The sequence below is a fragment of the Microtus ochrogaster genome, unplaced genomic scaffold, assembly GCF_000317375.1.
Source record: "Microtus ochrogaster isolate Prairie Vole_2 unplaced genomic scaffold, MicOch1.0 UNK84, whole genome shotgun sequence".
Taxonomy (NCBI): domain Eukaryota; kingdom Metazoa; phylum Chordata; class Mammalia; order Rodentia; family Cricetidae; genus Microtus; species Microtus ochrogaster.
Window position 1 is genome coordinate 660,790 of NW_004949182.1, and position 14,384 is coordinate 675,173.

The 14,384-nt window shown below is 40.8% G+C and overlaps 1 protein-coding gene across 2 annotated transcripts in view; it reads right to left on the reverse strand.

Moving 5' to 3' along the window:
* Cdh2 (cadherin 2) overlaps nucleotides 1–14,384 on the reverse strand; it is a 233,185-nt gene that overhangs the window by 34,615 nt on the left and 184,186 nt on the right. The window contains exons 8-13 of one of the 2 annotated variants that reach the window (XM_026777786.1): nucleotides 8,556–8,693; nucleotides 7,812–7,878; nucleotides 7,603–7,721; nucleotides 4,829–5,082; nucleotides 2,961–3,103; nucleotides 134–367 (exon numbers count right to left, since the gene is read on the reverse strand). In XM_026777786.1, coding sequence (XP_026633587.1) covers nucleotides 134–367; nucleotides 2,961–3,103; nucleotides 4,829–5,082; nucleotides 7,603–7,721; nucleotides 7,812–7,878; nucleotides 8,556–8,693 — 955 coding nt within the window. Of the gene's footprint in view, nucleotides 1–133; nucleotides 368–2,960; nucleotides 3,104–4,828; nucleotides 5,083–7,602; nucleotides 7,722–7,789; nucleotides 7,879–8,555; nucleotides 8,694–14,384 lie in introns of both variants that reach the window. The other variant, XM_026777785.1, reaches the window with a different exon arrangement.

Genomic DNA, 14,384 nt, shown 5'->3' on the forward strand with positions numbered 1-14,384 from the left:
TCTTTTAAACCCTTAAATAGCATTTAAAATATATTTAATGAGAAGATTATGAAGTATGTAAAATTAATTTCCCATACCCAGGGTTCCAAAATATTCAACTACACATTCGTTCAAATAATTAACTTGTTCTTACCATTAAGTCGGGTGATGGTCCAGTTTCTTTTAATAGTCACTGGAGATAAAGGAAGATCAAAAGCAAATGGCCCCGCATTTGGATCGATGTCATAATCAAGTGCTGTGATGTTAATTGAATTGGGCTCTGGAGTTTCACAGGTCTCGGCCTCTTGAGGCAACACCTGAGGGGCGTTGTCATTGATATCAAGTAAATAGATTTGTAGTGTTCCCGTGCCACTCATAGGAGGAATTCCTAAAAAGAGAGAAAAATCAGTTGAGCAACAGTTTCTCAGCTGAGCCTCAACTGTGGTATTTTTAACTCTCTTGTCCCTACCATTGTATCATATGGGCAATTGTTCACTGTCACAGTAGTTGAATGGACAGGTTGTAGAACAAGTTCATTTCTTACATCCCTCCTAGGATTGCTCTGAGCTGCTGGTGCGGTCCTATAGGAGCTGGGCAGAGATCTAATGCCTTTCCTGCTCTAGCCGTCCAGTACTCAGTGCTGATAAGATTATGGACCCCAGCCTCTGATGGAGAACCAGGACATGTGCATGTTTGGAGGGGAGTTCTGAAAGTTCAAATCCAGGTGTAATCATTGCTAATAATTTCAGGCAACTGATACAAGACCATAGGCTTTGTCTTGGGAACACGTACTCTGGAGGAGAAAAATGGGTTTTATTTCTCAGCCAACCATACACACGAGAAAGGATTGGGGCTGCTCTTTGTACACTAGTTCACAGTATTACTGTGCAGGAGGTTTAAATGGATGAGGACCTCAGTGTCTAAGAACTGCTCATGGTCATGGGCCTTTCTGCATAGAGTAGACAAAACTGTATACACTGTTCTGCCTAAACTCAAACCTCTTCTCATTGATCCTGAAATGTTATCTCTCCCAGCTCATAGGATCCTTTAGTCTGGCTTCTGCTGTATTACAATATTCACATATATCTAAGAAGTTTTATGCGCGTGAATTTGTATTTATAGATATCATTTATATTTTTATGTGTTTTATAAGCAGTTTCACATACTGAATCCTAGAAAGTTAAGTGACATGGCTGAAGGGTCATGAGACTAGAAAGGTGTACAAGGAAGTGAGCAAGAATACAAGGAACACCTGGGTCAGAGGGCAGGAGCATTGGCGGGCATTGTGTTTTACTCTTACGATATCATTAACACCACTTGTTTGATATCTTGAGCAATGTTTATGTGTACTATTGCTTTAATATTATTTGCCTAATGCATAACAACTTTACAAAACAGGCAACAGAGAAGCCTTTTATAACAAGGAAACTAAGGACAGAGACTAAGAGCTTGCCCATCCAGGTTCTCTCTTCAGCCTTGTGATTAGGAAAGTCCCCCTGTGAGGCTTCACAGCTCCAGGCGGCTTGCTTCTCTCATTGCAAATATTCCTCCAATAGAAGTAGTGCACCTCGGTAAGCGAGAAGCCTGGCTGTGCCTCAAAACCAATATGTATCCACGTCACTTATGACTCTTTAAGTCTCTCCTTGAGAGAGCTTTCATCTCCAGTGCAGAGAAAGGGCTGTTTGCAACAGGCACGAGCTGATGCATCACTACCCCTATGGCAGAGGCTGGTCCTGCAGAAGTCCAACACTAAGTGACTAAACAGAGTTCCTATGTTAGAACAGATACAAAACACTGCCTTGGTCTATTGCTAAGCACATTTTTTGAAAGTCATTCATTCAGATGAGTCTCATGACCACAATGTTGTAAAACCGCACATTTTGACCACCAATTTGAAGCTTGTATTTTTTTTTACTAAACAAACACATCCACAGTCTAGCACTAAAGTATTTTTAAAAATATGGGTTGTGATTTCATTTTGAAACTATTCACAATGACAGAAATATTTTGTGAATATTAGTTTGTGCCAAGCACTGCTTTAAAAGCTTCATTTGAACAATTATATCTAACTCAAAACAGTACAAACTAGCTATTAATACCACTATAGCTTTATTTCACAGAAATAATAAAGAAATAGGGTTGAAACTGTATTACTAAGAACACAGAAAGAAGAGGCTGGGAACATGTGACAGATAACAAAGCTACCACTAACCAACTCTGACCCAGTAGAGACCCATATGGGGAAAAATGTCAAAGTCTAATTTAAAACCAACACCTTCATAAGTCTCCTATAATCACTTTTTGTATATGCACAAAATTAAGTTTCCTAGCACATTACAGGAAAAAGAACAATCTCAGAAAAGGGGATGACTAAAAGAAGCACAACAAGAATAAGTGAACCGCAGATTCTGGGAACAATGATGACAGACTTCACCTATAGCTCATAGGGCATCTGTGCATGTCAGGGCAGGAGAACAGACCTGGAGAGCCATGATCACAACGCCAGCCACTGTGTACACAGACAGTGTTTCTTAGAGACAGCAGAAAAGTACTTTATAACAAGCTGGGGGAAAGGGGATGGAAAAGTCAGGACTTCAAAATAAAACAAAACTTTGGAGCCTTAAAAGAATAAAGATCTGTGAGGCAGTGGTGGCGCACTCCTTTAACCCCAGTACTCAGCAGAGGCAGGCAGAACTCTGTGAGTTTGAGACCAGACCAGCCTGGTGTACAGAATGGCTTCCAGGACAGCCAGAACAACTCAGAGAAACCCTATATGAAAATCGAGAGAGAGAGAGAGAGAGAGAGAGAGAGAGAGAGAGAGAGAGAGAGAGAGAGGCAGAGAGAGTGTGTCAGGGAGACACCATGTAGCTGCTGAATATATAATTTAGCGCTGGAGAAAACCTCAACTCCTACATAAGCACGAGAGGTTCTACTCTGTTTAACACACAAGAACGATGCAAAAAACATACTCAATTACATACCATTGTCAGAAGCAAGGAAGGTAGCATTATATATGTTGTTTTTTACATTTGGTGACTCTCTATCCAAAACAGCAATAGTGGTGATCTGCCCATTCACAGGGTCTATTTTCAGCCAATTGGCAGGATCAGATAATTTTGTGTATCTATGAAATGAAAGTACAGTGGATTAAATATTTTAGATAAGAAATTAGCAAAATGCAAATTTTTACAGGTTTAATTACAAAAAGGAAAAACATTATTAATTTGCATAACTGTAGATGATGGTCAGAAATAGAATTCTAACGTGCAGAAGTACTTCGCGGCAGAGATTTTGGGAGGTATGTAAAGGCTGTGTTCCATCTTACTCTCGGAAATTCTGCAAAGGTTTAGAGGAAAGACAAAATGCACAGTCTCCCTGTGGTCGATTTAACGGATCTCACTTTAGCTCTTGCCTACTTCAATACATAAAATAGGTGCTGAAAATAGGGTTCAAATATACTTTCTAAATCGGAGCTCTATCATACAGAACCTGGGGGAATCAGAAGGTATATTTTACATCACAAACCACTCCTAAAGGCCTCACCACCTTATGACAGTGGAGACAAAGCCTCACCAGAGATCCCATAAAAACCCATTCCTACCAGGAGCCTCCAGATGGGGCCGAGCCTCTGATCTGTAGCCTCCAAAGAGCCCCCCACAGGCTTTCATCTGTATTAGCAGATTCATCTGTTCCAAGTCCTTTTTAAATGTGAGGTGGGCTGAAGTTTTTAAACTCAGATAACGAACACACAGTTTGAAGACACTATGGTATATTGTGAGAGGTAAAGTCTACAGGATTTTAATGCACCTATTAATTAACCATTTACCTATCCTGGAATCCATGTATGGAGAATCGGGGAATCAAAGCAGATATGTCTTATTAGCAATTTTGAAAGCACTTAAATAAATTATTAATTTTAAAATTATCTTCAGCTGCTCCAGAGAATGGTTGCATGGGGTATGCCCTGCCAGCCACCCACTCCTGCCTCAGGGTGAATTAGGTTTCGCTGAAGGTTTTTACAAATACATCTTCTGGGTGCATTGCACAGGTGCTGGGTGCATCCTTAGCTGTCCCATTTTGGTCTGGCGTTAGTGCTTTCTTTGGACATTTGGAGAAACAAGAGTTTATAATTTCCTGTCCACTCACTTTGTTGCTTTTCAATGTGTTTGTTAATAAAAGCAAAGGCTAAATAATTAATACTTTCAATTGAAAAGACCGAGTGGGAGAAAGTTTTATCTTCTACTAACACATGAATAGACTCATTCTTAGCATTTTTAAGCTAATAAAGTCATGGATGTCCTGAGGAGAAAATACACCGAAGAATTTAAAATTATATTGGAAAACATACATGACACCATGTGATCTTTATCTGGGTGCTGAGGAACTAAAGAAGCCTATTTTTGTAGAACAATAATGTTTTAATCTCAGGAAATATGGAGTATTTTCTGTAATACATGGCAATGTTAGAAATGAATCATCAGTTTTCTTTAGGAATGCAGCCCCAGAGAAGTTTTTCCCGTTCCACGGATGAGCCTACACCCATGCGTATACAGGTAGAGCAGCTGGACTCAGTGGCCATAAAACAAGAGCACATTCAGTTGGGAGGGGAATGTAGTGGAGGAATCGGGAAGGAGGTGGAGGGGAGAGGCTATGGGTGAATTTGAATACATGCATGAAATTACTAACGAGTAAATAAACATTGTATTCAAAATTAAGAAACAAAAAAGTCATCTTATCTTCTAATCATCACTTTTGGTTGGAATGTGCATTTCTTACAGGGTGAAGTTAATAACTTTCACACAGGGCACAAAAGAGAATCTAATTTCAATATCACTGTGGCATTTCCTACCTGATACTCTGTTGCATATATCGATCGGGGTCCTGAGCTGTGAGCGTGGTAAGCATGGTACCTGCATGGAGGCCTTCTTCTTGGCGAATGATTTTAGGATTTGGGGCAAAATAAGGGTTTTCATTGACATCGATAACTGTCACAGACACAGTTGCTGTCGACTGGGGTGGGTGCTGAATTCCCTTGGCTAATGGCACTTGGTTTTCTGCAGCAACAGTAAGGACAAACATCCTATTCGTTTCAAAGTCAATTGGCTGGAAAAGAAAAAAACGGAAACCATATTTTTGCAGAAGTAAGAATATTTGCATGCTGCCATTCATCTGTCTTTGAGTCCTGTTTCCAAAACATTAGTTTTACCCTTCAGTTTGGCATGACATTCTTCCCCAGTTTCTAAAAAAACATGCAGGAATGTCTCATTGACATATATCCCAACAGAGAGATTTATGTTTCTCCAAAATTGTACGTGATTGTTGCATGGATCCATTTATTTAGATGGCTGCAGATTTAATTATTTTCAATAAATCAGCACACAAAACAAAAACTACTAGACAATTTGAGGTTAGGTGTGAGCACAGGATTTAGTCTCTCAAACATTAGGGAAAAGATACCTCTCATGCAGGAAAACCTTTACCAGTTAATGGAGAATTGAAAACAAATCTAAAATCAATACTACATAATTGGTAAATGCAACATAATTTTTAAAAATGATGCTAAAAACTTATTCAATTTAAAAGTGTCTTCCAGGGCTGGGAAGATGGTTCAGTAGGTAAGGATGCTTGCCACCCAGCCTGACTGACCTACATTTGATACCAAGAAACCATGATGGAAACAGAGCTGATTCTCACAAGTTTTCCTCTCATGTCCCCACACATGTGCACTCAAAGCCCCCCCCCACACTTCCTGATGCAATCAATCAATCAATCAATCAATCAATCAATCATTCCATGGAAATGAAAAGTATCTTTCATAAATTAGAATGCAGACTGAGGAGTGAAGTGCATATACACACTCCTCTTAAAATAAGTGTTCTATAGGTAGATTTATGCTTTTTCTCCTTACTGAGCAAACTGGAAATCTGGCTGTCTTCCAGAATGATTCTGACTATTTTGCAGGTTTTAAAACTCCCACATGAGAACACTCTAGATGATTAATGCAATGCACAAATAACCCTTCATGTACACATTAACTGCGAGAGTCTCCCTGAATCCTGCTGCCACTAGAATGCAGGAGGGACCTCAGTCTGCATTTCCCTCGGTGACTTTGTCATGAAAAGAGTGCTTGGCAGTAACAGGGAAGGTCAGAGGGCACCTCGTGTTGAGAATGACCAAGAGCTGAGGCTCCCAAGACATCTGTGATCAGTACAAACACAGCAGCATCCTACCCTAGGCATCTTTAGGTCAAGTTCAATGCAGTATTCAATTCAGCAAAACGGGAAGGAGGGCAGTAAGGCTGTAATAAGCTGAATGAGTGAAATGCTCCCTATGCAGATGTACATATGCTAGCGATCTATGTGCAGCCTGAGTCCTTTCGTGTGTTTCAATGTCATTCGTTCCTCACAAATGTGCAAGTACTAGGAGCTGTACTCAAACCCCACCTTCTGCAGGAGGAACCTGAGGTTAACCAAGGTGGTGATGGCCACACAGCTTTGCCCAGGCAAAGCTGAGATGCAAACACAGAAAGCTCAGCTCTGGTGCTGGGTCCTCTGCTGACTATTCCCCATGTATGTGGGAGATTTCTGGGCCCATCTCTTTTCCCTCATGTGGACACAGATCATAATTCCCAGCAAGAAGCGCTGAGATTGATCATTCTGTCAGGCAGACACGTGAGTTCACTTAATCAAGTGTCTCGGTGGTTAAAGGGATGGGCTTTTATGTTTGTTTGTTAGCTGTGTTTGTTACCCTCTTAAGAGCTTTTCCTTTGTACCTCCAGCCATTAAATATCATAAAACTAGTTTTGCTTTTTGTTTGTTTGTTTGTTTTTGATTTTTGAGAAAACATTTCTCTGTGTAGCTCTGGCTCTCCTGGAACTTGCTCTGTAGACCAGGCTGGCATCGAACTCACAGACTGGTCTGCCTCTGCCTCCTGAGTGCTGGAATTAAATATGTATCACCATGCTTGGCTATGCTAGAAAACTAGTTTCTTAAAGTCATCAAAATAGAATTTTAAAATAGCCATGTGAATGCAATTTATTTATAAAGTGCAGGCTCTCCTGCCTACATATTCCATTTTACTTTGGTTATTTTTCTTTTGTCTTTTTGATTCATTTACTAGCTGATCAAACTCCATGAGGTTAGTAGGCTTTCTTCCCTCCCTTCTTCTCCCACCCTCTCACTATCTGTCCAAACCCCATGAAAATAATAAGCATAGACTCTTCGTCTCCTCTTACTCTTCCCACCTTCCTGATGGGGACTGAACTGAGAGCCTTGTGTAGGCTAAGCAAGCATTCCAGCTACGTCAACCAAAGGTCTGACCTCGGGATGGGAAGGGCCATTAATAGAGCAGTTATATTCATTTCACTTTGCTGAGGACTCCCATGTCTTCGGACTGGTAAATCTATCCAAAATTATTTTAATTGTAGTGATAATGGGAGAGAATTTATGTTATCCTTAATTTCAACATAAATTAGACTGTATAGTCTACTAAGCAGTAAAAATTCCAGATGTGAGGGTATTTAAAATAAAACAGTCCCAAGATTCTACAGGAAGGTAACAGGAGAGGACACAGGCCGGTGCCTGCTGAGTAGCTGTCTGGGTCTGCGGTCCAAGGGACACTTACTTTTACCACAGTGACTAGCCCGTCATTGCTGTTGGGGTCTGTCTGGATGGCAAACCTCCCCGTAGGGTCTCCACCGCTGATTCTGTACACCGCATTCCAAGCTGGCGTGTGGGGTTGATCTTTGTCAGTGACAGTTAAGTTGGCTACGATGACATCCACCCCTGATGCAATCAATCAATCAATCAACCAAGCTGGCGTGTGGGGTTGATCTTTGTCAGTGACAGTTAAGTTGGCTACGATGACATCCACCCTGTTCTCGGGGACTTCGCCGTAGAACTGCAAGAAAGACAAAGTCCAGTCTGAGGTGAAATGTGGTCCACTGAAGGACAAGCAGCCTGATGACCATGTCACCCTAATTTTACTGTCCCATTAATTTTCTATGGTCCACAATAAACAAGGAGATAGGTATATGCTGGTAATTACTTCTACGTCTCACTGAAAAGCAAAACAAAACAAAAGAACCGCTGAAACATTTTTCAGCAATCCACTGGCTTTCTTTTTCCTTATTTTTTTTTTTACATTTATGCATCAGCTTCACTAGTATTAAAATTAACACCCATTTGTGAGTATCAGTGTGATTAATGTGGGGTCCATAGAGAGGGCTTAAACATAGGAAATAAGTTCACTTGGGATCTAGGCAACTACACCCTGGAAAAATAGCACCAATCGAGCATGTATTCGGTGTCTGAAACACTGGAAAAACTGTTACGTTTGCACCAAGCTATTTGCTGCAGCCAGGGCATTTTAACTTTTTTAACAATAACTGGAGGGTGATGAGAAAGTAAGTTCTCCAATGCCTGTTTTAGAGTCCACGTGATGTAAACATCAGAGTCAATGGCCACTTCATTCTCAGAGCAAGCTCCATTTCCATCTAACAGATTTATTATTCATAACAAAACTTCTTCCAAATGGCCCTTGGTGCTGAAGTACTTTGAGTGACAAGTTGTACTTACCGTCATGGCAGTAAACTCTGGGGGATTGTCATTGACATCTGTCACCGTGATGACCGCCGTGGCTGTGTTTGAAAGGCCATAAGTGGGATTGCCTTCCATGTCTGTGGCCTGAATTATTAACGTATACTGTTGCACTTTCTAAAAAAGACATAAAGATTACAAGTTAAATGACGCTAATTCCTCAAGAAGACATAACAGTTGTCCTGCAAAGGGCTCTTTATTACCCACGGAGAGCACAGCGTCCTTCATTCTGATTAACATGACTTGCAATTTCCCACGTGGAGTTTACTTTAACTCAGGAAACACAGGTCTGGTTCTTGTCTGGGGAGATTAACTGTGTATATTCACGTTGACTCCCAAGAAGGAATGCGTTAAACACACTGCAGATGTGTGAAATTCATGGCTGAACTGAAGCCTCCATCTGGTATCAACCTTTCTCTTTTGCTACAAGGTTGCTAGTAAGTATTCAAGCCTTTTTGGTGTATCTTATATATTAATTTCCATGTTTAGGACAGTAAAGAAAACGAGGAAGTCAAGAAAAGCATATGTAATTCACAAAGCGTGTCGGTCTTCCGTTAATATTATATACATATTTTTCTATTATATTATTATGTAGTATATTATATATTGTGTTATAACTAGTTGATAACATTTCCCCCACTCCTCATTAGTACTAACTGTTCAAAATTATGTAAGAGGTATGTAGTCTTCAAAAAAGATCAAAATTTGGAGCTGAAGACATGGTTTAGTGGTTAAGAGCACTTGCTGCATCTGTTTGGTTCCCAATGCTCACAGGATGGTCCACAAACATCTCTAACTCCAGTTCAAGGGAACTGGGTGAGCTCTTCTGGCTTTTGTGGGCACCAGGCATGCATGCAGTACACACAGTATACATAGCAACACACAGACAAAACATTCATACATATGAAATAAAATAAATCAATCTAAAAGTATTTTAAACAAAATTAATTAAGGGGTATATGCTGTAGGAATTCCTACCTCCAGCAGTCTTTAAGTGACCCCCTCCACTCGGGCGTGGCCTCTTATACTATATATGCCGATGTAAAGTGCGCACCCGGTCTCTTTTCTGGCTGCGGGATAATGTTGTTCCCCATTCCAGCAAAGGATTGTAATCTATGAGTCCACCCCCAAATAAATAACCCTCTATTATACTCAATTCTGAGCTGCTGTGGGATTTCTTTTAAGCATCCTTCTTACTGTAGGTATACATTTAAACCATTAGTCCTGGAACAGAATAGGTGCTTAATTGAATAGGTAAATAATGAATGGACCAGCACGAAGATACCATGCACAGTGTCTATTGTTTTGAGCACCACCTATCAGGGATACAGATACGGACACAGCTACATTCAGGTGACTTTTATCAGGCTAGCACCCATTACTTGAAAAGTACAGATTAGCTCTTGTAACAAGGAGCCAAATGAAGCTGTAATGCATGTTCAGTGGAAATCCTGAGATTATCCTAGAAATCTATACTGCCAGCCGATAGCATTTTATTTGCAGAAACACCTAACCAAGAGCACTATTTAAAGTCATTTGGAATCTCCGTGAAATTTGGCACGGAATAAAAAGGATCATATTCCTAAATGCTAAACCATTCTGAGCAACAAAACTCTCTCTTCTTTAAACTAAACAAAACAAGTGTCATTGCAAAGTGCAGTTGCCTCTGGTTCTAAATATAGCTGACATTATAAACGGCCATTCTTAAGGGATTCCTGCAGCTTGGAGGAAAGAGGCACAAATTGTGGCTTTTGATGCAGTCATTAGAGGGAAGGGCAAGGAACAGAAAGACGTGGGCTGGTAAGTCAGCCTCACCCGTGAGCTTTAAACAGTTTGGCTGATTGAGTGTCACTCTCTAGCAGATACTTTAGTTCCCTTATTTCTTCCTAAAAGAGAATATACCATACTTTTAATTAGAAAACCTTCAAATATGTAGTGCAGGATGAACCATTTTAAGATTCTGTAACCCACAGCACTTTATTATAACCCAGAATGGGCTGCGTGTTTCCTTAATGGCTTTTCTTCTCAAGACTATTCCTTTGGGAAAAATCTCATGGGTTCTGATCTCTGACAATGAACTGCAGACAACTAATATCTACTAGTGAGAGAGAACCAGTCTCTCTAAGGAATGAGTTCCCTAACTGGTTACAAAGTCAACCCTGAATCATACACACAGGTCACACTAATGAACTCAGCAGGTTGTATGTGTGTGTGTGTGTGTGTGTTGTGTGTGTGTGTGTCAATTAAAGAAAGATGCCATCAATTTGAGGAGTGAGGTGGGAAGAAGTGAGAAATTGGAGAGAGGAAAGGGAAAGGAGAAATTATACAACTATGTTTTAATTAAAAGGTAAATCTTTATAGATGTTCATTGACATTGAGTTCCATCCTTTCGTAGTTACTGAGAAAACCCACTGCGGGGACATTCAGTCAGCTTCCCAACTGAAAACTATGAAAATAACAATGACCTATGACTGAGGCTGAAAGACAGTTAAGCAGCCAAGGTGACTGGCTGACAACTTTTCTGGAGGAGCTGGGTTCAAAACTCCACACCCACATGGCAGCTCACAACTGTCTGTAACGCTAATCCCCAGGGACCTGCCACCCTCTTCTGCTCTCTGAAGGTACCAGGCGTGCATGTGGTTCACAGATATGCATGCAGGCAAAACACTCATGCACAGAAAATTAAGTAACATTTCAAAAATGCATGATGACTTATGAAATGCCATTTGTATACTTCTATTATAGTTCTATTAACAATGAAACATTCAGGCTTTCTTTTTAATAATGTTATAAAACATATTAGAGACATAGAGTGTTTCCTAATGTCTATTCTATTTAATTACTTAAAATTATACAAGTACAGTACACACAATTTTGGATGGAGCTGAGATGTTTGGATCAATTGCTAATCTTTGAAATTTTCTACTGCTTCAAGCTAGTACTGAAATCTTTGAGCTTTAAAGAACATTGTGTGGGTGTAGTGGTGCGCACCTGTCATCTCCGAACTTGGAAGCTTGTTTGTGTTAGTTCCAGACTAAGCTGGGCTCCAAGACAAATTCAAGGCCAGCCTGGGCTATAGAGTGAGACCCTGTTTCAATAACTACAAAAAGTCAAAACTCTAAACCATGAAATGGTTATTTCTTAAACACAATGCCTGTTAAAATCAAAATTGCCCACTTGATAAATTACCTAGTCTCTGTGTATGTTCAAATGTCATGGTGGTAAACTGATCTTGCATTTGGTAAGGAAGTTGTGCTAACTGATGATTTCAGCAACTGAACTGTCCAGAGCGCCTTGCGTGATCTAGTCAGGCTTGACTGACATGATTGGTGACATTCCCAATCTCTGAGAGGAGTACGGTTTCCCACCCTCGCAGTACTACACGGGATGGAGGAATCCTGACTTACTTCCCGTTGTAGATGATATAATGGCTTTCCCCCTTTGCTTATTTCTGCCCCACCATATGCCTGCTTGGTGATGTGTCCATAATGGCCTGTTCCATTTATACGTCAGTTTCTCTGCCTATATCAGCAAATCTCCACCAAGGTGACTATGCCCAATGAAAAGATCTTCGTCAGTGTTACAACTTGGGATGTATCATTGACCTATATTGGGCACTGGCTAAGGATTCCATGGAACATGTACGACAGTCCCTACATAAAGAACTAGTTCAGGGTGTTGGTAGTGCATAGTTGAGAAACCTTCTCCTTGAACCTTTCTTTGTTCCGGACCTCATAAGTGAATGGCTTGAGGCGCAATTGTTTTGGGTCTTCAGCAAGGTGCCCACAACACATTTCTATCACTGTTTCTAACTTCTTTATCTATTCATACTTCAATCTGTGTATTGCCCCCCACCCCCAACACACATGCACACTAGGGAAAACATCTAAAATTATTTCTACAAAGAACTGTGTGTGATTGGATAAGTAATAGGCATCACTATTCCAGCGTGAGAAGCAAGGAATTCTGATAGTTTTAGGCCAAGGAGGTAATGCAGCCAGTCTTAAGGGTCTGAGATGCCAAAGTAAAGAGCTTTGCCTTCATTCACCATTGAGGAGACTCAGCAGTTTGTATAGATTATGAATAGGCTGCAAAGATGTGAGAACCGAAGTCGGTAACAACTGGAGACCACTCATGACCAAAAAGGAGTCCAGTGCACAAGTATAAGAAGTGTTTTGCCTAAGAAACAGCAAACATTGTTCTTTCTTTACCAGAAAGATAAAAATGCTGTAGGAAAACGTAATGGATGCTGCTCAGTCAGTAAAAGGGGCCTCCAGTCATGCCAATGTGTGTGTGTGGGGGGGAGGGGTAGCTGCAAGGACTTACTGGGCACCAGGTTCCTGAAAGCTTCATGAGTGCTACATTATCTTCCCAACCCTTTTGTGGCATCCCTGTTACAGATGTGGGGACCGGAGGCCTAGCAGCACACATCAAGAAGAACCTCAGATTTAAACCTGGTAGAGAATCTGCGAGACGTGTTGTAGTTTTAATGTTAAGTGCCTCCTATAGGCTCATGTGTTCGAATAACTGGTCCCCAGCTGGTGGCACTGTTTGGGGAGATTGTGGGACATTCAGGATGTACACCCTTGTTGGAGACAGTAGCTCACTTGAGGTGAGACCTAAGGCTTTAGAAACTGGACTAAGTTCCTGTTTCTTCTTTGCTTCCTGACTGTGGATATTAAGTGACCAGCTGCCTACTGCCACCACGCTTTCTTCGCCATGATAGGCTGGAGCACCACATTGAACTATGAGCCAAAACAAATCCTTCCTGCCTGAGGTTGCTTCCTGTGGGGAAGTTTGGCATAGAAGTAAGAGAAGTGACTGCTACAGGTAATCCAGAGAGGGGAGTGGTTAGGCATGGAGAAAAAAGGCTGGAAAAGGTAAAAAGTCAGGAATAGCCACCAGCAGCTAATGCAGTAAGGAGACAGAAGTCAGAGGTACATAAAAAAAAAATGACACTGGGGGAGGGGCGAAGGCTTGAGATTTTGAGACCTTAAAGAATAGACGTTTTTAAAACCACAGATTAAGAAAAAATTAAAAAGTGACTCTGATAAGCGTGTCAACGGTTAGAGGCTCCGTCTCTGAAAGGTGTCATACATCCTGAGAGAATGATAGTGAAAATTACTTTCTACAAAAAGGAAACTGTGAATTTTAATAGAAATAAAGGAATCCAAGCCTGCATAAAAAGTCAGAGTAATTTATGCCCGGCCTCAGGCAGAATTACCATAAACCATCCAAGATAGATGTATTTTTTTTTCTTAGAGAAATGACTTTCAGAAAAAGGAAGGCTTTCCATAATTTCCTCTGGTAAGTCATTGTTGATTTTTAATAATTCCACTGTCAAGAAGCGATTCCTCATATCGTATCCAACCCATGATCCCACAGCGTCCATCCAGTTCTGCATTAGTGTTATCAAGAGTGCTGGATGGCTTCCCGTGTGAACTGTGGATGTGCTTAGCTACAATTACACCCCACTTCGAGCTTTAGCCTGGAAGCTAAATACAGTCTCTCTGATTTTTTTAAACATGGTTGGTCTGCATAAGGAAAACTGCCTTTAATTCCTTATGGCTCTTTCTCGTCATGCAATGGCCAGGGTAAATACGAGAGAACTCTCAGGGAGAAGCTGACTGAAGTCCAGACTTCTGTAGCTCATGAGGATGTGTGAGTGGAAGGAGAAATATTACAGCTGCAACCTGCACTAGGTCTTCTTGATATGATGGACCTTACCCTGGAGAGGAAATACTGAAACATACTTTGTAATCTCATACAAAGTATGGCATTCATATTGAGTTCATGGGTGTGTAGGAA